Source organism: Taudactylus pleione, unplaced genomic scaffold, assembly GCF_031769625.1.
Source record: "Taudactylus pleione unplaced genomic scaffold, aTauple2 ptg000069l, whole genome shotgun sequence".
Lineage (NCBI taxonomy): Eukaryota > Metazoa > Chordata > Amphibia > Anura > Myobatrachidae > Taudactylus > Taudactylus pleione.
Genome location: NW_028284471.1, coordinates 3,203,848 through 3,230,018, shown reverse-complemented (window position 1 = coordinate 3,230,018; position 26,171 = coordinate 3,203,848). Strand labels below are relative to the sequence as shown.

The 26,171-nt window shown below is 47.8% G+C and overlaps 1 protein-coding gene across 1 annotated transcript in view; it reads right to left on the bottom strand.

The window, feature by feature from the left end:
* HELZ2 (helicase with zinc finger 2) overlaps positions 1-26,171 on the bottom strand; it is a 119,930-nt gene that overhangs the window by 53,107 nt on the left and 40,652 nt on the right. The window contains exons 8-12 of the mRNA XM_088467048.1: positions 22,142-22,217; positions 6,877-10,276; positions 4,672-4,757; positions 2,752-2,880; positions 2,388-2,543 (exon numbers count right to left, since the gene is read on the bottom strand). Coding sequence (XP_088323174.1) covers positions 2,388-2,543; positions 2,752-2,880; positions 4,672-4,757; positions 6,877-10,276; positions 22,142-22,217 — 3,847 coding nt within the window. The remainder of the gene's footprint in view (positions 1-2,387; positions 2,544-2,751; positions 2,881-4,671; positions 4,758-6,876; positions 10,277-22,141; positions 22,218-26,171) is intronic.

The following is a 26,171-nucleotide window of genomic DNA, read 5'->3' as shown; positions in this document are numbered from 1 at the left end:
CCAAGAAACAGGTTACTGATAAAATCACTGAGGTTTAAATTGATGTCTATCTTAATTTGTCAAAATGTGCAGAAAATATGTGAGAAAACTTCCACACTCGTTGATGTTACAGTTCCTGGGGGAGATGTATCAAACTGTAATTTTATAGATTCTGCTAGATTGGCAGTGGCAAACGCAGGATTTCTAAAGGGGGGGTTCCAAATGCTTGATTTTACGAGTGTGGCCAATTCATGAAGAGGGCATAATTAGCACTTATCAAGCTTTAATATGCATCATACAAAGTGTTGTTTTATAACAGTGCATTATCATTTGTATCTATAGGGGCTCAGCTTGCAATACCTCCTGGAAATGGGCCATTTTTCTTCAGAGTCCATAAACAAATATATCATCGCACTTACAAATTGGCGAAATGTTACAATAAAAAATTCCCCAAAAACCATAAAAGGCCATGGCTTAGCCGGTTATGTTTCACACACATCTTTTATTACCCAATTCCGTCGTATTAACATATGATCTAGCCATTGTCTAGCGAAGCATTTTTCGTACATATGTTCTGGGTTCAAATTGGCAAAATGTCTGCCACGGTCATACTAGTAGTGAATAAAGAGTTTTCATGTGAGAGTTTTGGGTCTGTCAAATGCACTCTGATCCGGAATTTAGGTGGAAAAGGGGTATAAGTGAATTATATTTTTTCCCTAAATTATTTATATAGTCCAGTTTTGATATTTTGTTGTTTATTAACATTTATCAACTTTCAATAAAGGAATTGGACACAGAGCATGATGAGCAGTGGCATAACTAGGGCAGGGCGAGCGGGGCACATGCCCTGGGTGCCGTAGGACAGGCGGCGCGGCAAAAGGGGGTGTGTGTGTCTCGCGCCGCCGGCCACGGTCCTAGTTAGGCAGTGTAGCGCCGACTGCAGTGTGTCCAGGTCAGCGCTACACATTTACACAGGACCGGGGCTAGGCTTCCCTGCGCCCAGCGCTGATCCTATGCTACAAAGCTGAGCCCCATCCCTCCCTCTGAGCGCTTACCCAATAGTGCCAGGAGGAGGGTGGGAGGCGGGCTCAGGCTGTGCAGTTTATTACACACATCGCCACCAGCGCAGCAGCGATGTGTGTGTTAACCAGCAGCCAATGAGAGTCAGACAGACACTCATTGACTGCTGCAGTGCCCACTGCAAGAGCCGGGCTGGAGCTCACTCATGAGCTCCGCCTTCCGGCTCCTGCAGTGGGTTATGGGAGAGACGTCATGACGTCTCTTCCATAATGCAGAGCGCGCCAGCCCGGGAGGACTGACGTGCGGCAGCGGCGGGAGCAGTGGCCGGAGCGTGGATTCAGGTAAGTGTATTTTATTATTTTATTTTCTAACCTGTGTGTCTGCACTCCGGGGTCGGGGTTACTACTGGGGGCACCATTACTGAGGGTGGGGCACTACTGGGGTCTACAATGGGGGGGGGTGCTACTGGGGACACTGCATCGGGAGGGGGAACCTCTACTGGGGACTACTACAGGGGGGGGAAACTACTACTGGGGGCACTATATAAGGGGCTTACTACTAGGGGCACAAGGGAAACTACTACTGGGGACACTATATAAGGGGCTTACTACTAGGGGACCACTACTGGGGGCACTAAATAGGGAGGACCACTACAGGGGGCACTGTATAAGGGCACTGGATAGGGGGGACCACTACTGGGGGCACTGCATGGGGGGGGAACTACTGCTGGGGGCACTATATAAAGGGCACTGCGTAGGGGGTACCACTACTGGGGGCACTGCATACGGGGGTCTACTACTGGGGGCACTATATAAAGGGCACTGCATAAGGGGGTACCACTAATGGGGGCACTGCATTGGGGGGACTGCTACTGGGGCCCTGCATAAGGGGGACCACTACATGGGGCACTGCATAAGGGGGACCACTACTGGGAGTACTGAATAAGCGGAACTAATGAGGGGCTGCATAAGGTGGGACTACAACTGGGGGCATTGCATACTGGGGTTACTGTATAAGGGGAACTAATGGGGGGCTACATAAGGGGGACCACTACTGGGGGTACTGTATAAGGAGCACTTTTGGGGTTAAGGTGCATATGGAAAGGAATGTTCCGAGTAACGATAAAGGGGTGTGTGTCATGTTGACATGGCCCATTTTTAAATGACTACGTCCATTTTTTGCCGCGCACGCCTTTGGCGAACGCACATAAGGGGGAGGAGGGTACTCCATTTTTACATTTGCCCTGGGCTCCAAATACCTAGTTACGCCACTGATGATGAGCATATGGATACGTTATATCAGGTATATAATTTACGGGATTTCATATCAAAATACCCAATAGTGCTTGCACAATCATACCCAAGCACAAAGCTTGTTTTTTAACTTACCAGCCACAACATCCACAGACTTGTTTGAAGGACCACAATACATAAGCAGTCGCCTACCAGGTTCTTCCTCTTCATCACCCATTGGGGCCTTCCCATGCATGTTCACCTGATTAAACCAATAAACCAGGTGAGCACCAACCACAGTTTTTCCAGTGCCTAATGGAAGAAAAGGACCCTCAGGTTACTAGTATATGTGTATGGCTCGAAAAATGGTTACATATCACAGAGAAGCTAGTGCATACTTGTGCAGAGCTAGTTTTACAACAGTATTTCTGGTGGAGATGGAGATCAAGACATGTTAATCCTTCCCCACACCACTCCCATCCCTTCATATAAGATGTGTTTATAGTAGAATAACACTTACCAGGTGGCCCTTGTATTAGGGTGAAGGACTGTGTTAGAGCTTTGCGCACAGCTTCTGTCTGACTGTTGTTCAGAGGAGAAAACTCTGATAGAGTAAAAGACATCTGAGACTTAAACATAGTGTTCAAATCTGTAAGATAGAAGAGGAGAATGTAAGGCATGCCGCAGACACATACTGCCATTGTTCTAATTCTGCCCAGCATTGGTTGACAGTCATCAGTCCTATACTGATCATGATAAACTGCTAAGTGCTCCTACATTTTGCCAATTTCCCATATCTTCACTAATATAAGCTACTGCACACAGGTACACCTCCCATTTTGTCAGATTCATCCATTCATATACTAGCGTTCCCGCTAGGCTGTTTTAGCGGGGCGCGGCGCCCTGCCCTCCTTCTGGAGGGCAAAAAGCACCCTGCCCTCCAGGAGGAGGGCAGAAAGCGCCCTGCCCTCACAGCCTGCGGGTGCCGTTCTCACCCGCAGGACGCAGTGTCCCGCGGGTAGAGAAACACGCGGTGACCCGGTCGCCGCCGGAGAATAGACGCCGGGCGCCTGCGCCCGGCATCTATTCTCCCTTCCTGCAGCGCTTGGGGGCTGCCCGGCATGTCCGTAAGCACCGGGCACGCCCCCAAGTATGACGAAAAGGGGACGCGTCTTATAGACACGCCCCCTTTTCATGACCACGCCCCCGTTTCGGCCACGCGCATAACATTGCCCTCTCTAGCTCCGGCGCCCTGCCTGCCGCCGGAGCTAGAGTTAACACTATATACCTCCATTTCCTACCCTCCAACATGACCCCTTCCACCAGGTACAAAATGCTCTACTCCTGGACTTCCCACCTAATTTATGATTAAACTAAAGTCACCTATTTTGAACTAGTTAATTGATGAGAAGGGAGTTTCAACACAGGTGGCTGCAATCATAAATTAGGCGGAAAGTCCAGGAGCAGAGTATTTTGTACCTGGTGGAAGGGGTCATGTTGGAGGGTCAACCATTTTATAATGATCAGCCATTTATATACCTTCCTTTTAGTCTTGATCGGCCCTTCATACACCAATTTATCATGATTCGATCAGCCCTTCATACACATTCATTTTGCCCCAATCAGTTACATATACCTCCATTTTGTCCTCATCAATCATACATAAACCTCCATTTTGTCATGATTTGTCATACACAGAACTCCACTTGTCATGATCAGACATTCATATACTTTCATTTTCGCATGATCAGACATTTACACATTTTGTTTTGTCATGATCAGCCATTCACACACCTCCATTTTGTCATGATTAGTTGTATATCAGCCCCCAGCTTCTACAGGTACAGTGTGGATGATGCACACATGTGTGCGTCATCCACACTTAGGGGCCTGCACCACTGTATTAGTGACACCATTGTATTCACCTCCATTTTGTTTTGTCATGATCAGCCATTCATGCACCTCCATTTTGTCATGATTAGTTATATATCAGCCCCCAGCCTCTACGGGTACAGTGTGGATGATGCACCCTAGTGACACCACTGTATTCACCTCCATTTTGTTTTGATCAATTGGAACCTTTTTTATATTCTGATCTTATGGAGTTCACCTTAATGTGATGGATGGGCAAACAATTTTGGCCAAACTTGTACTAAGAACCTCACTTATACTTAATTTTAATTGTAGAGTACTCAGAGTGTGCACCAGTGTTCTTTGTCACCTGCATTGTACTCAGCATGGTAGCACCTCTTATTATGTTTAAAATTAGGGTGTGGAGTCCAAGGCCCCTCCCCCTTTCCACTCATATACATATCCATCTCCATTGTAGTCTATGCTTTCTTCTATTACAGTATTAAACTCACATCCACCAACATCTTGTTCTATGAATCCCTGCGACAACATCTCCTTGCTACTTTAAATTGTCTCCCTGGGTACGCACCTTTGTCTGGAATCTGTTTTCCAAGCACAATATTCTTTGTGAGTTCAGAGGCACCAGTTAGTTCTTTCAGAGCTCTCTCCTTCCGTCTGGGGGAGCAAGGACAAAGCCTTAAAATATATTATAACAATTTAGGATAAGTCAAACAGTTGGAGCTTCATAGTGCATTACATGGGATAGAATCATTCTAAATTATTAAAAATAGGTTACGCGTTCCAAAACGTAAACTTTGCCAGTTTCTAGTTCTACACAATCTTATTTTCTCTAGATACAGTCCTGGTGCAATAGAGTTATCTTGGACTGAGGGCCTGATTCAGATTTGTGAATAATGTAAGATATAGCAAGTAACTGAGCATCTTGGTTAAACCTTGTTGCACTGCAGGTGGGGCAGATTTAAAATGTGCAGAGATTTAGATTTGGGAGGAGTGTGTCCAAACTGAGGGCCTGATTCAGAGCCGCTCGCTCTGACAGAGCGCTAGCTCTGAATCAGGGCCGGGCTTTTTTTTTTTTAGAACGACCTCCTGGCTGCTCGCATAGCTGTGGGTGACCACCCACAGCTACAGGGAGCGGCCGTGATGATGGTCGCGATGGTCAAGACCATCGCGACCATCGGGCTTGCGACGAGACCCTTGTGGTAGGGTCTCGTGGCCGCAAGCCCCAGAGAGCTTTCGGCTCTAACAGAGCCGGAAGCTCTCCACTGACATCACTTGTGATGTCAGTTGGGCCGCCCCCACACGACTGGCGTTCTAATGAGAACGCCTCCGTTTGGGCAGCCACCCCCCCGGCCTGCCCACTAAAGGGGGCGAGCTGTCACTCAACATCAACAGCTCGCCCCCTTTGTTGCGAGACCCGGAGTGACGGAGTGCCCGTCGCTAGCTGGGTTTCGCGCATGCGCACGACGGAGCCGGCTCCGTGGAGCGCATGTGCTGTGGGCCACCATCGACCCGATTGCGAGCGCTCAGCGCTTGTGACCGGGTCTGAGTCAGGCCCTGAGATCTAAATTGCAGTGTAAAAATAAAGCTGTGCAGTATTTGTGGGCTACATGCAAAAGCAGCAGGTATTTACCCTACATACATTTTTTTTTTAAATGTATTTGCACCCCTTGCATTGCAACATGGTTTGTCAAGGTGCACAGGCCCTGATTCAGAGGCGCTCGCAAAAAGCGAGCGCTCGCTCTGAATCAGGGCGGGCACTTGTTTTTTTTAGTTGCGGCCTCTTGGCCGCTCACATAGCTGTGGGATGCCACCCACAGCTTATGCAAGCGGCCAGGTGATGGTCGCGATGGTCAAGACTATCGCGACCATCGGGCATGCGACGAGATCCTTGTGGTAGGGTCTCGTTGCCGCAAGCCCCAGTGGACTTCCTGCTCTAATAGAGCAGGAAGTCCACCTACTGACATCACGAGTGATATCAGTAGGGCCGCCCACAAACGGCAGGCGTTCCTGCAGGAACGCCTCCGTTTGCCCAGGCACCCCCCTGCCCCGCCTTCCAAACGGGGCGAGCTGTCGATCAACATCGACAGAGTGCTGGAGCGAGTGCTTTGTGCGCTCGCTCCGGAGCTCGCGCACGCTACGCGTGCGCACTGCCTAACAATCGGCCAGCTTGCAAGCGCATAGCACTTGCGAGTGGGTCTGAAGCAGGCCCACAGTTACTTACTTTATCTTACTGTATTCCCAAAGCTGAATCAGGCCCAGAGTCTGATAATAGATCTGGGCTGGAGGATCTCTACATGCAGTGCTAAGGAGGAACTCAGTTACTCAATCTCTCATTAACTATGACATAATGGGAAATGCGATCTGGTTGAAATTTACTAAAGGGGAATTGTAAAACAAAAATACCGGGAGGGAGCCCTGCTATAATAACGCCATCTGGAGATGGCGTTAAGCAGGGATCTCCCTGGTTCCCCGACTCCTGCTCTGACAGGCAGAGCGGAGCTGGGAACTTGCCCCCTGTGATCAGCTTTGTGGTCTAAATAGACCAGAAGCTGATTACTGTGGGAAAAAAAAAAGTGCCAGAGAAATTTTTTTACTATATTTTGATACCCAATGACCAGGGGTACTAGTGCTACTCAGCATTGAGCCAATAACCTCTATGGGCTATATTTACTAAAGGGAGAGTTTTTAAAAATCAGATTCTACTTAACAAATATACCCCTAGGTGAGGAGGCCCAATCATTATTTCCATATAAAAGCAAGTCTGCATCCTTACATGTCTGGCAATAGCTTGGGTATGATTTCCACAGTGAACACGGCTTTAGGCTTTTGAACTGCCTTAGGAACTTGCTTCATTGTAGCTTGGTGTAACTGGAATTCAACGTCACCACCTTCCTCTTTAGAAACTTGATTGCGGTTTTTAGTCAGGCCGTGTGCCACCCAGGTATAACTGTGTGCATCAGCCAGGTCGGTTGCATCACATGCCTGTATTCCATCCATCCGAACACACAGGTAGCAGTTGCAGAAGTCCATATCAAGGTCACAGTCTTGGATGAGATGAGAAGATAAAGTGAAAGCACCTTGCAGACCGACTGCTTGCTTGGCATCTTTTGTTTTGCTCCACCGCACAGGTACATCTCTCAGAAGAATTCCTGCACCCTCACGTACAGCTGAATCTACTGCTTCCATAGCACAAAGAGGAAACCACACCAACTGATATTCCCGAATATCACGATAGTGCTTAAGAGGAGCTCGGTTTGCCAGAGTGGAAAAGCAGTCAACAGGTCGAGATGTGTGCTCCAAGCAGAACTGAATTCCTGGGGCTGGTGTGCAGAGCTGAGGTCTTGGGGTAGGTAAACCACGTTCAACAGCAGTACATAGTTGTACAGGAAGAGAATCCCCAGGGTGCAGATGGAGTGTTAGGTTTATGAAGTGACCACAAGGGCTATGTTCCACAAAACTCATGGGGTCAAATGCTTCCACACCTTCTTTTAAAGAAAATATTGCTTGCTTTGGCTCACCCTGAATTATTGACTTAACTGCCTCGTGCCATGCTTGAGAATTAAAACTGGTTAAATCTTTTCTTGTTACATGTCTGAGCGGTTGTTCCCGGTAATCAGTGTAGGAATACACCCTGCGTTTCCAAGAGAGACGGATGCCATGTTCAATAGGTGTTGGTTGCTCCACTGGCTGAAGCACACTGTATTCAAGCAGCATTGGACTGGACAGAGAGTCTCCATTCAGAGGGAAAGTTACAGTCAAACCCTTGCTCTTTTCATCTGCTGCGACTACCACAGCTAGTTTTTGCTTGACTTCCTTATGTAGTGACAATGCCAGCTTAAGTGCATTGCCTACCTTCTCATAGTCTGATTCCTGTTTTACCCTTATATCAAAGTTGCAACAGAGTAAGTCTATGTCCTTAGCAGAAATAGTTGGAACATTTTCAGAAACACATTTGAGGGTTTCCTGGAGCAATCTCTGCACCACAATGTCTATGTATCGACGTAAAGGTGATGATGCCCAAGTATAGGCAGACAATTGAAGGGAGTAATGGCAACTGGCATTCAGTGTACCAGAGCGGCTGAAATATGAACGACCAAGTCGACACCTAAATTCCCTGACAGCATAGCACAGCATAGGATGCAGGTCATCTGTGGACAGAAGGTCAGTGATTCTGGAATGGTTGTGGTTTTGTGCAGCTTCCTGCAGGTGCTTCCATACTGAGGTTAACATGGTTACTTTTTGCCCAGAAGAGGGACTTGGTAATTCGGGACGTTCAAGCAGATGATGTGACAAATATGCAGAAAAAGGTAAAAGTTTTTCAAATTTTGTTGTCAACTCTTCAATCACCTTAAGACTTGGAGGATTCTGGCATCGTACTGGTAGAAGCTGCATAATTTTTTCATTGCTGGTAAGATACTCAGCCACCCAACTGTTGTACATAATCATCATCTCTTCTATCATCCTTTGAGCGTCTCGAGATCCCAAAGGACAATTTTCATCTGGCTGCTTGTAATTGGCAGCTGTCTCCAGACGGAATGTTCGATGGATTTTTGAGAACTGCTCGGCTATACATAAACACCCTTCCACAGTGCTAAATGTCTGGGGCTTCCCACTTTCAGCTTGCAGAATGGAATTGGCTTCTTCATATGATAGCTGACGGTCAGAGCAGATAATAGTGCGGCAAAAGTGACCTTCTAACATTTGACCAGTATCTTTGTTCACTATTACAAAAAGGGATATGGCTAGCCGGTCACACTTTGGTTTCAGACTGCATAGATTAGAACACAACTTCTGTGGCAGCATATGGAATGCATCATGCTCGGGGTTGTAGAAAGTAACTCCTCTTTCCTTGGCTTCATTGTCCAAGTCACCTCCTTGGGGAATCACAGCAGCCAGATCAGTGATATGGACACCAATCTCATAGTTATCATCTTTCTCCTCTACAGAGATAGCATCATCCAAATCTTTGGCATACAAAGGATCCACAGTAAAGGTTATAATGTCCCTGCAGTCCTTTCTGTCTTTTTCCAAGGAGGGGTTAATAACCAATTTATTGGCTTCTTCTGATGCTTTCTTTGGGTACTTATTGACACTTTCAACTCCATATGCATGGTTAAGGATTTCAAGGCCCTCTTCTAAGGTGAGCACTGGAGGCAGAATGCGAGTTACAATCCCAAGAGGATAGTAGAAACCTTCACGCCAGCAGACTACCTGCACCAGGAATAGTCGTCCCTGTCTCATTTCCTGTGTCAACTTCTCAAACTTTTGTGTAATGATGCATTCACCTTGAAATTTACGAATTGGGATGCAGTCCTGTCTCCCTTTAAAACTTAGACAAAAAATCTTAGTGACCGATCGATCAATGGGAATCATAATGTTACGATCATGTGGGTCCATGGTGCAGATGATGCAGCGATTTTTCTTGACTGTTTCTAGGACTCCCACTACTTTTCCTGCTTCAGGCTGGATATCTGGTAACAGCTGAACAACTACTTTATCCCCACTAAATGATAGACCACAATTCATACGCCCTTTAATAGATATACGACGGGGTGGACAATCATCAAGGGTTAAAGCATAGCCACGATCAAAACCTTCCTTGATCAGCTGACATTTCTTGTAAACATTGGGCTGCAATTTGAGGTACTGCTCTAGAATGTGTGTAGGGAAGTGTGTATATTGTGCTTTTTCCTTTCTAAAACTAGGTTTTGATGAAACTGCCAGCATTCCTTCTTCAGACACAGACACATAGACATCTTTTTTACTGTCTAGCAGTTCCTGAAGAATGGCATCCTCTGAATTGATGTCCAGATCAGATACCCAAGAATCACTGTCCTCCTCTGCATCGTCTTCCCCTTGCTGTTGCCTCCAGGCTTGAAGGTCACATACTACCTGCTTTATCTCTTCCACGCTAAGCTCAGGAGGTATGGCGCTGCCGGCATCCACGCATTCCCGCAGGTAGTGTCTCCAGATACGACTGCACCCACCAAAAGAACACAGGGCCACCACATCTCCGACTACAATGACCTGGGAACGTGCACGTGTCAGAATGGTGTTCACAACTCGTGGATCACAGAAGAAGTCCAAGCTGAAGGTGGATAAGGCAGGAGGATAAACAGGGAGACTGTCCACAGACCGAACAATGCTCAGAATAATGACGAGGTACTCGCAACCTGCCAAAGAAAATGAATAAGATGAAACTGAAGTATTTGAAGCATCTTAATAGAAAACAGTGAGATCTATGATTCAAAGCATTCACTCTCCTTCTTTTGGACAATAAGCAATATTATAATGGTGACTACATTACTGATAGGAGACGGCTGCCCAACATTATTATTTATATATATATTAGTCACACAAACATATATATATATATATATATATATATATATATATACACACACACACACACACACACACACACACTGTTTAAGTGATTTTCAAGCCCACTGGTCCATTGCCTGCTACAGTAAAAACGGATCAACTCGATAAACCTGTCTGCCAGTTGGATTTATCTTCATTCAATCTCTGCTTATCTACAGTGCATCCGAAAAGTATTCACAGCGCTTCACTTTTTCCACATTTTGTTATGTTACAGCCTCATTCCAATATGGAATAAATTCATTTTTGTCCTCCAAATTTTACACACAATACCCCATAATGACAACGTGTAAAAAGTTTTTTTGCCATTTTTGCAAATTTAATTAAAAAGAAAAACTAAGAAATCACATGTACATAAGTATTCACAGCCTTTGCCATGAAGCTCAAAATTGAGCTCAAGTGCATCCTGTTTCCACTGATCATCCTTGAGATGTTCCTACAGCTTAACTGGAGTCTACCTGTGGTAAATTCAGTTGTTTGGACATGATTTTGAAAGGCATACACCTGTCTATATTAGGGGTGAGCGGGTTCGGATTTCTGAAATCCGAACCCCCCCCAGCCCCCCCGATCCAAGGCCGATCCGAGTCAGGCTCGGCTTTTCCCGCCTGACTCGGATCTGAAATCGAGGCAAAACGGCATCATCCCGCCTTCCGAGTCTCGCGGGTTTTGGATCCTATATAAGGTACCCGCGTCGGCGCCATTTTCTCACTCTGCTGTGGACAGTGAAGAGGGAGGGTGGGAGTTAGGGCTGGATGGGCTGTGTAGTGTAGTGCAGTGTAGTGTTGTGCTGTGCTGCTGTTGTCCATAGGGGCTGTGGGCCTGATTCAGAGCCGAACGCTCTGACCAGAGCGCTCGCTCTGAATCAGGGCCCTCCTACCTCATTTTGGAGCGGCCTCATGGACGCTCGCATAGCTGTGGGTTACCACCCACAGCTATAGCGAGCGTCCATGATGATGGTTGCGATGGTCTTGGTCCATCGGGCTTGCGACGAGACCCTGCGGTAGGGTCTCGCTGCCGCAAGCCCAGGAGTGATTTTGGCTCTATCAGAGCCAAAATCACTCCCACTGACATCACTACTGATGTCAGTGGGGCCGGACTCAGACGGTAGGCGTTCCCATGGGAACGCCTCCGTCTGGCAGCCACGCCCCCGGCACGCCCACCAAAGGGGGCGTGCTGTCAGTCACCATCGACAGCACGCCCCCTTTGGTGCGAGACCCGGAGCGACAGCTTGGCTGTCGCTCGCCGGGTCTCGCGCATGCGCACGACGGAGCTCCCTCTGTCGTGCGCATGCGCATTAGGGCACCATCGACCCGCTTGCGAGCGTCCTTCGCTCGCGAGCGGGTCTGAATTAAGCCCTGTGTCCACTCCTCCAAATCCATAGGGGCTGGCTGGACTGTGTTGTGCAGTCAGTTGTCCATAGGGGCTGTGTCCACTCCAAAGTCCTGTGCAGTGTCCCAGTCCTAAAGGGGTGCTCTGTCCATCAGGGGTGCTCCCCCCAAGTGCAAAAAAAATAAATATTTTTTCTGTGTTTGTGAATTGTGTGCACTGTGGCTGCACGTGCATCAACAAAGGAGCAGCGCCAAGCGTGCGCCTGTGTCCCATAAGTAAAGGGCTTGTCCGTTAAAGGGTGCTGTAACCCCGAAAGTGCACTCCAAACAAAAAAATAAAATATTTTCTGTGTTTGTGAATTGTGTGCACTGTGGCTGGCTTGTCCGTTAAAGGGTGCTGTAACCCCCAAAGCACACTCCAAACAAAAAAATAAAATATTTTCTGTGTTTGTGAATTGTGTGCACTGTGGCTGCACGTGCATCAACAAAGGAGCAGCGCCAAGCGTGCGCCTGTGTCCCATAAGTAAAGGGCCGGCTGGCTTGTCCGTTAAAGGGTGCTGTAACCCCCAAAGTACACTCCAAACAAAAAAAATATATATTTTCTGTGTTTGTGAATTGTGTGCACTGTGGCTGCACGTGCATCAACAAAGGAGCAGTGCCAAGCGTGCGCCTGTGTCCCATAAGTAAAGGGCCGGCTGGCTTGTCTGTTAAAGGGTGCTGTAACCCCCAAAGGGGGCTTTTCCCGCCTGACTCGGATCTGAAATCGAGGCAAAACGGCATCATCCCGCCTTCCGAGTCTCGCGGGTTTTGGATCCTATATAAGGTACCCGCGTCGGCGCCATTTTCTCACTCTGCTGTGGACAGTGAAGAGGGAGGGTGGGAGTTAGGGCTGGATGGGCTGTGTAGTGTAGTGCAGTGTAGTGTTGTGCTGTGCTGCTGTTGTCCATAGGGGCTGTGGGCCTGATTCAGAGCCGAACGCTCTGACCAGAGCGCTCGCTCTGAATCAGGGCCCTCCTACCTCATTTTGGAGCGGCCTCATGGACGCTCGCATAGCTGTGGGTTACCACCCACAGCTATAGCGAGCGTCCATGATGATGGTTGCGATGGTCTTGGTCCATCGGGCTTGCGACGAGACCCTGCGGTAGGGTCTCGCTGCCGCAAGCCCAGGAGTGATTTTGGCTCTATCAGAGCCAAAATCACTCCCACTGACATCACTACTGATGTCAGTGGGGCCGGACTCAGACGGTAGGCGTTCCCATGGGAACGCCTCCGTCTGGCAGCCACGCCCCCGGCACGCCCACCAAAGGGGGCGTGCTGTCAGTCACCATCGACAGCACGCCCCCTTTGGTGCGAGACCCGGAGCGACAGCTTGGCTGTCGCTCGCCGGGTCTCGCGCATGCGCACGACGGAGCTCCCTCTGTCGTGCGCATGCGCATTAGGGCACCATCGACCCGCTTGCGAGCGTCCTTCGCTCGCGAGCGGGTCTGAATTAAGCCCTGTGTCCACTCCTCCAAATCCATAGGGGCTGGCTGGACTGTGTTGTGCAGTCAGTTGTCCATAGGGGCTGTGTCCACTCCAAAGTCCTGTGCAGTGTCCCAGTCCTAAAGGGGTGCTCTGTCCATCAGGGGTGCTCCCCCCAAGTGCAAAAAAAATAAATATTTTTTCTGTGTTTGTGAATTGTGTGCACTGTGGCTGCACGTGCATCAACAAAGGAGCAGCGCCAAGCGTGCGCCTGTGTCCCATAAGTAAAGGGCTTGTCCGTTAAAGGGTGCTGTAACCCCGAAAGTGCACTCCAAACAAAAAAATAAAATATTTTCTGTGTTTGTGAATTGTGTGCACTGTGGCTGGCTTGTCCGTTAAAGGGTGCTGTAACCCCCAAAGTACACTCCAAACAAAAAAATAAAATATTTTCTGTGTTTGTGAATTGTGTGCACTGTGGCTGCACGTGCATCAACAAAGGAGCAGCGCCAAGCGTGCGCCTGTGTCCCATAAGTAAAGGGCCGGCTGGCTTGTCCGTTAAAGGGTGCTGTAACCCCCAAAGTACACTCCAAACAAAAAAAATATATATTTTCTGTGTTTGTGAATTGTGTGCACTGTGGCTGCACGTGCATCAACAAAGGAGCAGTGCCAAGCGTGCGCCTGTGTCCCATAAGTAAAGGGCCGGCTGGCTTGTCTGTTAAAGGGTGCTGTAACCCCCAAAGGGGGCTTTTCCCGCCTGACTCGGATCTGAAATCGAGGCAAAACGGCATCATCCCGCCTTCCGAGTCTCGCGGGTTTTGGATCCTATATAAGGTACCCGCGTCGGCGCCATTTTCTCACTCTGCTGTGGACAGTGAAGAGGGAGGGTGGGAGTTAGGGCTGGATGGGCTGTGTAGTGTAGTGCAGTGTAGTGTTGTGCTGTGCTGCTGTTGTCCATAGGGGCTGTGGGCCTGATTCAGAGCCGAACGCTCTGACCAGAGCGCTCGCTCTGAATCAGGGCCCTCCTACCTCATTTTGGAGCGGCCTCATGGACGCTCGCATAGCTGTGGGTTACCACCCACAGCTATAGCGAGCGTCCATGATGATGGTTGCGATGGTCTTGGTCCATCGGGCTTGCGACGAGACCCTGCGGTAGGGTCTCGCTGCCGCAAGCCCAGGAGTGATTTTGGCTCTATCAGAGCCAAAATCACTCCCACTGACATCACTACTGATGTCAGTGGGGCCGGACTCAGACGGTAGGCGTTCCCATGGGAACGCCTCCGTCTGGCAGCCACGCCCCCGGCACGCCCACCAAAGGGGGCGTGCTGTCAGTCACCATCGACAGCACGCCCCCTTTGGTGCGAGACCCGGAGCGACAGCTTGGCTGTCGCTCGCCGGGTCTCGCGCATGCGCACGACGGAGCTCCCTCTGTCGTGCGCATGCGCATTAGGGCACCATCGACCCGCTTGCGAGCGGGTCTGAATTAAGCCCTGTGTCCACTCCTCCAAATCCATAGGGGCTGGCTGGACTGTGTTGTGCAGTCAGTTGTCCATAGGGGCTGTGTCCACTCCAAAGTCCTGTGCAGTGTCCCAGTCCTAAAGGGGTGCTCTGTCCATCAGGGGTGCTCACCCCAAGTGCAAAAAAAATAAATATTTTTTCTGTGTTTGTGAATTGTGTGCACTGTGGCTGCACGTGCATCAACAAAGGAGCAGCGCCAAGCGTGCGCCTGTGTCCCATAAGTAAAGGGCTTGTCCGTTAAAGGGTGCTGTAACCCCGAAAGTGCACTCCAAACAAAAAAATAAAATATTTTCTGTGTTTGTGAATTGTGTGCACTGTGGCTGGCTTGTCCGTTAAAGGGTGCTGTAACCCCCAAAGTACACTCCAAACAAAAAAATAAAATATTTTCTGTGTTTGTGAATTGTGTGCACTGTGGCTGCACGTGCATCAACAAAGGAGCAGCGCCAAGCGTGCGCCTGTGTCCCATAAGTAAAGGGCCGGCTGGCTTGTCCGTTAAAGGGTGCTGTAACCCCCAAAGTACACTCCAAACAAAAAAAATATATATTTTCTGTGTTTGTGAATTGTGTGCACTGTGGCTGCACGTGCATCAACAAAGGAGCAGTGCCAAGCGTGCGCCTGTGTCCCATAAGTAAAGGGCCGGCTGGCTTGTCTGTTAAAGGGTGCTGTAACCCCCAAAGGGCACTCCAAACAAAATAAAAAAATATTTTCTGTGTTTGTGAATTGTGTGCACTGTGGCTGCATGTGCATCAACAAAGGAGCAGCGCCAAGCGTGAGTCTGTCTGTTAAAGGGTGGTGTAACCCCCAAAGTGCACTCCAACAAAAATAAAACATTTTCTTCTGTGTTTGTGAATTGTCTGCAGTGTACATGCATCCTCAAAGCAGCAGCGCCAAGCGTGCATCTGTCTGTTAAAGGGTGGTGTAACCCCCAAAGTGCGCTCCACAAATAAAAAATTCTTCCTTTTTTTTCTTTCTTTGTGAATTGTGTGGGCTGTAGCTGCACATGCATCAACAAAGGAGCAGCGCCAAGCGTGCGCCTGTGTCCCATAAGTAAAGGGCCGGCTGGCTCATTTCTTAAAGGGTGGTGTAACCCACAAAGTGCACTAGTCTTCAACAAAAATAAAAAATAATTTTCTGTGTTTGTGTGCGCCTTAGCCGCACGTATATATCAATATAACATAAATGGAGGACCAAACTTTCTCCGATAAAAATAAAATAGGGAAAGATCAAGAACCACTTCCTCCTAGTGCTGAAGCTGCTGCCACTAGTCATGACATAGACGATAACATGCCATCAACGTCGTCTGCCAAGGCCGATGCCCAATGTCATAGCAGAGGGCACATACAATCCCAAATGACAAAGTTCAGGAAAATGACCTTGAAAAAAACATTTAAATCATCTGAAGAGAAACGTAAACTTGCCAATATGCCATTTACGACACGGAGTGGCAAGGAACGGCTAAGGTATTTCCCTGTGTTCATGACTAGTGGTTCAGCTTCACATGACGATGGAAGCTCTCCTCCCGCTAAAAAAAATCAGTTAAGCTGGCAAAAGCACAGCGAAGAACTGTGCGTTCTAAGAAGATATCACAAATCCCCAAGGAGAGTCCAAGTGTGGTGGCGGTTGCGATGCCTGACCTTCCCAGCACTGGACGGGAAGAGGTGGCTCTTTACACCATTTGCACGCCCCCTGCAAGTGCTGAAAGGAGCACCCACAGTCCACTTGTTTATATGCAAATTGAAGATGTCACTGTTGAAGTACAACAGGATGAGGATACTGGTGTAGCTGGCGCTGAGGAGGAAGTTGGCGAGGAGGATTCTGATGGTGATGTGGTTTGTTTAAATCAGGCTCCGGGGGAGACAGTTGTTGTCCGTGGGATGAAAAAGCCCATCACGGTCATGCCTGGGCAGAAGACCAAACATTCCACCTCTTTGGTCTGGCAATATTTCTATCCAAATCCGGACTACAAATGTCTTGCCATATGTACCATATGTAAAGGTGAAATAAGTAGGGGTAGGGACGTTAACCACCTAGGAACATCCTCCCTTATACGGCACCTGCAGCGCGTTCATAAAAAGTTACTGTCAAGTTCAGAAACTTTGGCTAAGACCGTAAAGCAGTCCAGGGACACCTAAATCCCGTTGTCCTGTTGTATCCAAGAACCTGCAAACCACACCGTCAACTCCCTCCTCGTCAATTTCCTCCTTAGTCAGGATCGGAAGTAGTCCTGCAGGCCATGTCACTGGCATGACTGACTCTCCTATCCGGGATTCCTCCGGAGGATCCTGCATTGCTATGCCTCCTGCTGCCGCTGCTGCTGGGAGTCGTTCATCATCCCAGAGAGGAAGTAGGAACACCACTACTTTTACTAAACAATTGACCCTCCAACAGTCCTTAGCGAGGAGGATGAAGTACGACAGCAGTCATCCTGAAGCAAAACGTATAACTGAGGCCTTGACTGCTATGTTGGTGTTAGACGTGCTCCGGTATCCGCCATTAGTGCAGTGGGATTTAGACAATTGATGGAGGTAGTGTGTCCCCGGTTCCAAATCCCGTCTATATTCCACTTCACTAGGCAGGCGATACCGAGACTGTACAGAAACGTCAGAAAAAGTGTCCTCAGTGTCCTGAAAAATGCGGTTGTACCCAATGTCCACTTAACCACGGACATGTGGAACAGGGCAGACTAAGGACTATATGACTGTGACAGCCCACTGGGTAGATGTATCACCTTACGCAGCAACAACAGCAGCGTCACCAGTAGCAGCATCTCAGAAACGCCAGCTCGTTCCAAGGCAGGCTACGCTGTGTATCACCGGTTTCAGTAAGAGGGACACCGCCGACAACCTCTTAGAGAAACTGAGGGAAATCATCGGCCAGTGGCTTACCCCACTTAGACTCTCCTGGGGAATTGTAATATCTGACAACGCCACCAATATTGTGCGGACATTACATCTGGGCAAATTCCAGCACGTCCCATGTTTTGCTCACACAATAAACTTGGTGGTGCAGAATTTTCTGAAAAGCGACAGGGGCGTGCAGGAGACGCTTTGGGTGGCCCGAAAAATTTCTGTCCACTTTCGCCATTCAGCGACTGCGTGCCGAAGACTGGAGCGCCAGCAAACACTCTTGAACCTGCCCCGCCATCACCTGAAGCAAGAGGTTGTGACACGGTGGAACTCAACCCTCTATATGCTTCAGAGGATGGAGAAGCAGCAAAAGGCCATTCAAGCCTATACATCCACCTATGACATAGGCAAAGGAGGGGGTATGCACCTGACTCAAGCGCAGTGGAGAATGATTTCCGTGTTGTGCAAGGTTCTCCAGCCCTTCGAACTTGCCACACGTGAAGTCAGTTCAGACACTGCCAGCTTGAGTCAGGTCATTCCCCTCATCAGGCTTTTGCAGAAGCAGCTGGAGAAAGTGAAGGAGGAGCTAAGACGGAGCGATTCCGCTCGGCATGTGGGACTTGTGGATGAAGCCCTTCATTCGCTTTGCCAGGATTCCAGGGTGGTCAATCTGTTGAAATCAGACCACTAAATTTTGGCCACCGTGCTCGATCCTAGGTTTAAAGCCTATGTGGTGTCTCTCTTTCCGGCCGACACAAGCCTGCAGAGGTGCAAAGACCTGCTGGTGAAAACACTGTCAGCTGAAGCGGAACAGCTCAACAGCTCCTTCTTCATTTTCTCCCACAACTGGGGCTGCCAGGAAAAAACTTAGGTATCCTAAGCAACCCGCTGGCGGTGATGCAGGGCAGGCAGGACCAAGTTTGGACATCTGGTCCGGACTGAGGGACCTGGCAACAATTTCTGACATGTTAACTGTCACTGCATATGATACTGTCACCATTGACAGAATGGTGGAGGATTACATCGGTGACAGCATCCAAGTAGGCATGTCAGACAGTCCGTACCTGTACTGGCAGGAAAAAGAGGCAATTTGGAGGCCCCTGTACAAACTGGCTCTATTTTACCTGAGTTGCCCCTCCTCCAGTGTGTACTCCGAAAGAGTGTTTACTGCAGCCGGGAACCTTGTCAGCGAAAGGCTTAGGAGGTTGCTTCCACAAAATGTGGAGAAGATGATGTTCATAAAAATTAATTATCAACTCTACCAGGGAGACCAGCCTCCAGAACGTAGAGAGGGACCTGTGGTGGTGGATTCCAGCGGGGACGACTTAATACTGTGTGAGGATGAGGAAGTACACAACACTGAAGAGGGTGAGGAATCGGTGGATGAGGAGGATGAGGACGACATCTTGTCTCCGTAGAGCCAGTTTGTGCAGGGACAGATTAATTGCCAGCTTGTTTTGTGGGGGCCCAAACGAACCAATCATTTCAGCCACAGTCGTGTGGCAGACCCTGGCGCTGAAATGATTGGTTTGTTAAAGTGTGCATGTCCTGTTTATACAACATAAGGGTGGGTGGGAGGGCCCAAGGACAATTCCATCTTGCACCTCTTTTTTTTCTTTGCATTATGTACTGTTTGGGGCCTAGTTTTTCAAACTGCCATCCTGTCTGCCACTGCAGTGTCACTCCTAGATGGGCCACGTGTTTGTGCCGCCCACTCGTGTCGCTTAGCATAGTCATCCATCTACCTCGGTGCAACCTTTTGGACATAAAAACACTATTGTGAGGTGTGAGGTGTTCAGAATAGACTGGAAATGAGTGGAAATTAAGGTTTTTGAGGTTAATAATAGCATAGGAGTAGAAAAATCAACACATTCTGTGATTTTAGCTGTTTTTATGCTTTTTTTAAAAAAAAAAATACAGATCCAAAACACAAAACCCAGAACCCAAAACACCGAAGGGTGGTTTGGGCAGAACCAATCCAGATCCAAAACACGAAAAGTGGCCGGTGCACACCCCTAGTCTATATAAGGTCCCACACTTGACTGTGCATGTCAGAGCACAAACCAAGCATGAAGTCCAAGGAATTGTCTGTAGACCTCCGAGACAGGATTGTCATCAAGGCTCAAATCTGGGAAAGAATACAGAAAATATCTGTTGCTTTGAAGGTCCCAATGAGCACAGTGGTCTCCATCATCCGTAAATGGAAGAAGTTCGGAACCACCGGAACTCTTCCTAGAGTTGACCGGCCGGCCGTCTAAACTGAGCGATCGTGGGAGAAGGTCCCTAGTCAGGGAGGTGACCAAGAACCCAATGGTCACTCTGTCAGTGCTACATGATTCCTCTGTGGAGAGAGGAGAACCTTCCAGAAGGACAACCATGTCTGCAGCAATCCACCAATCAGGCCTGTATGGTAGAGTGGCCAGACGGAAGCCACTCCTTAGTAAAAAGCACATGGCAGCCCACCTGGAGTTTGCCAAAATGCATCTGAAGGACTCTCAGACCATGAGAAACAAAATTCTCTAGTCTGATGTGACAAAGATTTAACTCTTTGACATCAATGCCAAGCGTTATGTTTGGAGGAAACCAGATACCGCTCATCACCAGGCCAATACCATCCCTACAGTGAAGCATGGTGGTGGCAGCATCATGCTGTGGGGATGTTTTCAGCGGCAGGAACTGGGAGACTAGTCAGGATAGAGTGAAAGATGAAAGCAGCAATGTACAGAGACATCCTGGATGAAAATCTGCTCCAGAGTGCTCTTGACCAACAGTTCATCTTTCAGCAAGATAATAACCCTAAGCACACAGCCAAGATATCAAAGGAGTGGCTTCAGGACAACTCTGTGAATGTCCTTGAGTGGCCCAGCCAGAGCCCAGACTTGAATCCGATTGAACATCTCTGGAGAGATCTGAAAATGGCTGTGCACCGGCGCTTCCCATCCAACCTGATGGAGCTTGAGAGGTGCTGCAAAGAGGAATTGGCGAAACTGCCCAAAGGTAGGTGTGCCAAGCTTGTGGCATCATATTCAAAAAGACTTGAGGCTTTAATTGCTGCCAAAGGTGCAACAAGAAAGTATTGCGCAAAGGCTGCGAATACTTATGTACATGTGATTTCTTTTTTTTTTTTTTTTTTTATTAAATGTGCAAAAATCTCAAAAAAACTTTTTACAGGTTGTCATTATGGGGTATTCTGTGTAGAATTTTGAGGAAAAAAATAAAGTTATTCTATTTTGGAATAAGGCTGTAACATAACAAAATGTGGAAAAAGTGAAGCGCTGTGAATACTTTCCGGATGCATTGTATAGTGTGTTAACAAAGGCCATGTTTTCATAGATGGTCAATGTGAGCATGTAAGGAGTGATTTAATGTCTCCACCAACAAATCCAATTCTAGGTTGGTAGTGGCATTTAAATAATTTTTCACTCACAAACAATGTATGTGTATTAGCCATTGGTGTTAGGCTAGAAAGCCTGGCTCACAGTTAGCGTTATAGTTAATCTCTAAAGTGTTATGGAGTTGAGGTTAGGGTTATTTGCAATTCAGTCAAGTTCTATCACGCCAAACTTCGTAAACCATTTATTAAAGGCTGTCACTTGCATGCATGTGGGCACTGTCATGCTGAAACAGGAAAGGACCTCACCAAAACTGTTGCCACAAAGTTGGAAGAACACAATTCTCTAGAATGTCATTTTTTTCTGTCACATTCTGTGAGCTTGTGTTGCCTATTGCTCAGCAGATGATCTGTTGTTGTTCCATCATGTTTCCACTTCACAATTTTGGCTCTAGCAGGGCAGAAATTTAACAAACTGACTTGTTGGAAAGGTGGTGATCTATGGGCCTGATTCAGAGCTGAACGCAAAGCTGATTACGCACGCAAAACAAGCGATTGTTTGCCATCGTGCATGCTTATAAGCCGCACTGCACATGCGCAGTAATCACACTACGACAACGAACCCATCTCATAGTAAGTGAAGGGTTGTCAGCATTTGGGGATGGTGACGGGGGGGAGGGGGGGGGGAAGTCTGAAAAACGCAGGTGTGTCTGTCCGTTTGAACGCTGTTTCATGGGTGTGTATAAATTACCCACTGCAATTGCATAGGCAGCTCCCAAGGCTGCAACAGGTCAGACCTACCGCAAGAGCAAGATGGCTGCTCGATGTCTGTTGGTGTTACCATAATTTACGCACGTAAGCGACGTCGTACATATATGAGAAGGTAGCAGTGGGCGTCCTTGTGCTCGGGTAAGCTTTGCAACCATTAGCATATTTTCACAGCTGTGATGCACACAAAATTGCAGCTGCGATTGAATTAGCGTGCGTCTCTGAATCAGGCCCTATGACAATGTGATTGCATAGCTGTAAGCTTGATTGCACCTCTTAGCAAAGGTCCAAATTCCCTAAATAGAAGGGTGTCCACATTTTTGACCATGTATTGTAAATATAAGTAAAATGGGTGTCAGAAGGAAGAATTGTACTATAATGATGTTGCAGGACATGCACAAGACGTACCAAGAATGTTTTCATAGCTTGTCACAGTGACATCAGACAGTCTTATTTTGCGCAACTCTTGACGAATCAGTTTAACCTTTAATGTGCAAAAGGGACAAGAGAAGGACAACATTTAAAATATAATTCATTGTTACAGATAACCATTAGTTGCTTTAGATCACAAAATTACAAACTTCCAGGTAAGTCAACTAGTTCCAGTACTACTCACAAGGCAACATCATTTTAGTTTTATTCTTCTTCTATGTAATCTTAAAGTGGGTACACACTATACAGATATATCTGCAGATGATGGTTGTTCGTACACACTGAACATCATCTGTGTCTGCCCACAGGTCCCGGCGACCAGGGGGCGTGTCCCGGCTGGCGGGGGGCGTGTCCCGTCCCCCCTCCTCGCGGCTGCCTCTGTGTGTGTACGGGCGGTGGGTACACACCTGCCGATGGACAGATATCTCTGCACACATATCTGTCCATCGGCTGTGCAGCACAGCCAATGCGATATGTCGGTAAGTGCCGACGTTCACTGACATATCAGGGGTACACACTGCCCGACGGGCAGCAGATACATTGGCCACTAAAGCTAGGTACACACTGACAGATATATTGGCCGATCAATTGATCGGTCAATGCATCTGCTGCCCATCGGGCAGTGTGTACCCGCGATATGTCGGTGAACGCCGACGTTCACCGACATATCGCATTGGCTATGCTGCACAGCCGATGGACAGATATGCCTGCAGATTTATCTGTCCATCGGCAGGTGTGTACGGGGGGTCGGCAGACCGCCCGTACACACAGCGGCAGCCGCGATGAGGGGGGGCTGGACACGCCCCCTGGTCCCCGGGACACCCCCCCTGGTTGCCGGGACATGCCCCCTGGCCACCGGGACCTGCGGGCAGGCACAGATGATGGTTGTTCAGTGTGTACGAACAACCATCATCTGCAGATATATCTGTATAGTGTGTACCCACCTTTACAGTTTGCAAACACACATTTACAGTTGTAGGATAACTTATTTAAATTAGAATCATGGGTGGAGATGGCACAATTTACAGGAATGTGCATTTATGGACTTAAATGAAATGTAGCAGCATCATTAATGTTGAAACTTGTCACTTAAAATAAAGACAATCCCAAATTTTCTTAGTTTAATGTAAGCTTTGTAATGAACATATGTTCTCACCTCAGATATCAATCACCCAAATGGTCATCAAAACATTTGCATAGAGGCAAAAAATATAGAAGGGGCCATTGGCAATCCCAGGATGCTATTACATGCCTCCATCATTACCCTGATAAAATACATTTGTTTGTAGGTCCTGGTACGTCATGCACCTAGGCAGTGTTTATGGAGACTGACCAAACTACTTAGCCAAATATAGTCAGGCACAGAGGAATCCCAGCGCCATAATAATCTTCCAGAAACCTCACAGAATATCCAGCGAGAGCCCATAAATTTCTTATCAGGGCTAAGTGGCCTGAACTGACCTATTTGCGCAAAACAGAGGAGGAGTTGTTGTTTAAGATTCCCTTAATCAATGAGACTCTTGAGGAACTGACGCAAAACAGATCAGTGATTCATAAAACATAATAGTGAAGTCAAAGTGTTGTAACAGATTTTACCAATGGAGAAATAAGCATGGGCGGCTCTTGGCTTAATAATTTAAGGCACAACGAAGTACTACTTTCATCTATTATTTTAGATACATATGTGTCCACATACATCTAGCCTGTTTGCGCGTTAAACAGAGCCCTTTTAGTCACGCCATGCTGTGGTGTGACTTGGTAGTCCAGAGCGTCTTTTCGTGCAACTATTTCCCTTAAAATGCATATTATTCGCAAAGTGTTGCGAATAGGACACACAAGCAGCTTCTGTTGCTTAAAATGGCATGCCTAGATTCTGTGTGTATCTGCATGCAAAATGCTACATTACAGTGACACAGCTGCTGACACTGTAACGTAGCATTTCACATGCAGATATAACCGCTGTCACACACAGAATATAGGCATGCCGCATAACATTTTAATCAGCAGAACCCGCTTGTGCGTCCTAGCTTTGCTCTTCCAATAGGACACATTTTAAGGGGAAAAGTCGCACAAAAAGACACTCAGCGTTACCGAGTCGCACAGCGTTCTCTTGTTATGTGTAACTCGGCTTGAAGTGCATGGAGGAAGATGTATGTGGACACATCTGTAACTCAGGGACACAACAAAATAATACACAAGAAAGATCGAGGGAGTCGTATGATTTTTATACTAAAGCCTACAATATACTTTCAAAGATCTAGGACCATAAAACAAGCAATTGGCACATATTTTGCTGAAAATAATTTAATCACTTCCGAAATTATGGTGTTCCTGGAGAAGCTCTCATTCGGTAAGCTAGATGATGCGTTGTCTCGGCACATAACTCATACAAAGGATCTAGTGATTAACTTGACATAGGATTTGTCACAATTGTTCAGCTCTATATTTGTCCCTTATTTCCACAACATTACAGATTTGAGATCTTGACAGACCCAAGCTTCCTCAAGGTGACCTGGATCAACATTATACAGATTAATGTTTTGCCCCCTCATATTATATTTTATACAAACCTTAACAAATGATAGCCCTCATTACTATTAAATCCTGAGTTTCAAAACGGTGAGGCTTCTATGCCTTTCTCATTATGGCCAGATAGGAGGATCCCTTATGTTCGGGCATTGGTCGACATCGAGAACTGCCGGCCCTGTCGGGTGGCGGAATTGGTGGATAAGTATAGTCTGCCTCAATCCCACTCTTTGGCGCTATATGAGGCACAGCACTATGTGAGTTAATGATACGTACTTTCTCTCCAGCAGATTGATTGTCAGGGCTCTGCCGGGGATCAGCGCAGCCTTACCTCCTCGCCGGCTTCCTTTGATCTCCCGGGCGGTCGGGCAGCTGGCGCGGCGGCTGAGAGGACGCTGAGCATTCTCCCCGTGCGTAGGGGACTGAGGGCGGTCCGGTGTCTGGACTCGGGGTTCCCGGCATGGGCGCCGCCTTGTTAGTCGGCCCATGTGACTGTACTTCTGGCCTGGGATAGGTGAGCGTCAGCTGATCGCTGTGCACCTATCAAAGGGTTCTGTGGGGTATATAGCCTGCTTCCACCTTTCTGCAAACTGCCTGAACAACGGTTGTCTCCTAGTCCCTAGATGAGTTCCGGTCCAGGTTCCTGGCGTTTTATTTCCTCTACAGTGTGTTCCATCTCTGCCTGTGTGCCAAAACGTTACTGTGATCCCTGTGCAACAGTGAGTTACCATCTGCCTGTGTGCTAAACGTGTCTCTAGTGAACTTCTTGCAACAGTGTATTACCATCTGCCTGTGTGATAAACGTGTCTCTAGTGAACCTTGTACAACAGTGAATTACCATCTGCCTGTGTGCTAAAACGTGTCTCTAGTGAACCTTGTGCAACAGTGAATTACCATCTGCCTGTGTGCTAAACGTGTCTCTAGTGAACTTCATGCAACAGTGTATTACCATCTGCCTGTGTGCTAAACAAGTCTCTAGTGAACCAGGTGCAGCAGTTAATTACCATCTGCCTGTGTGCTAAACGAGCCTCTAGTGAACTTCATACAACAGTGAATTACCATATCTGCCTGTGTGTTAAACGTGTCACTAGTGAACTTTGTGCTACAGTATTGCCAGACTTCTTTACGTTGTTTGTGGATCACTCCACAGTGCCTTAAACCTTAGGCATCTCTTATTAGGGCCACGGTTATTTGTGTCTCCAATTCCCACTGAGCTCGGGTACCTGGTCAAAGGACCGCGACCTGCTCACAGGGTGCAGCTAAGCCCAAATCCCGATTGGAGGGGTCACTGGCGAACACCATCCTGTGGGTTAGACTCCGCACCATTGCCCAGGTCTCGTCAACACTCGAGAGCTGTGGATGAGGAGAACATATATCCAGGCCCCTCGCTACCCTGGTTAAAAAAGCACAACCCTGTGTTCAATTGGAAAAAGATGCAAATTTTGTCCTGGGGATCAAGTTGTTTACAGAAGTGTTTGAC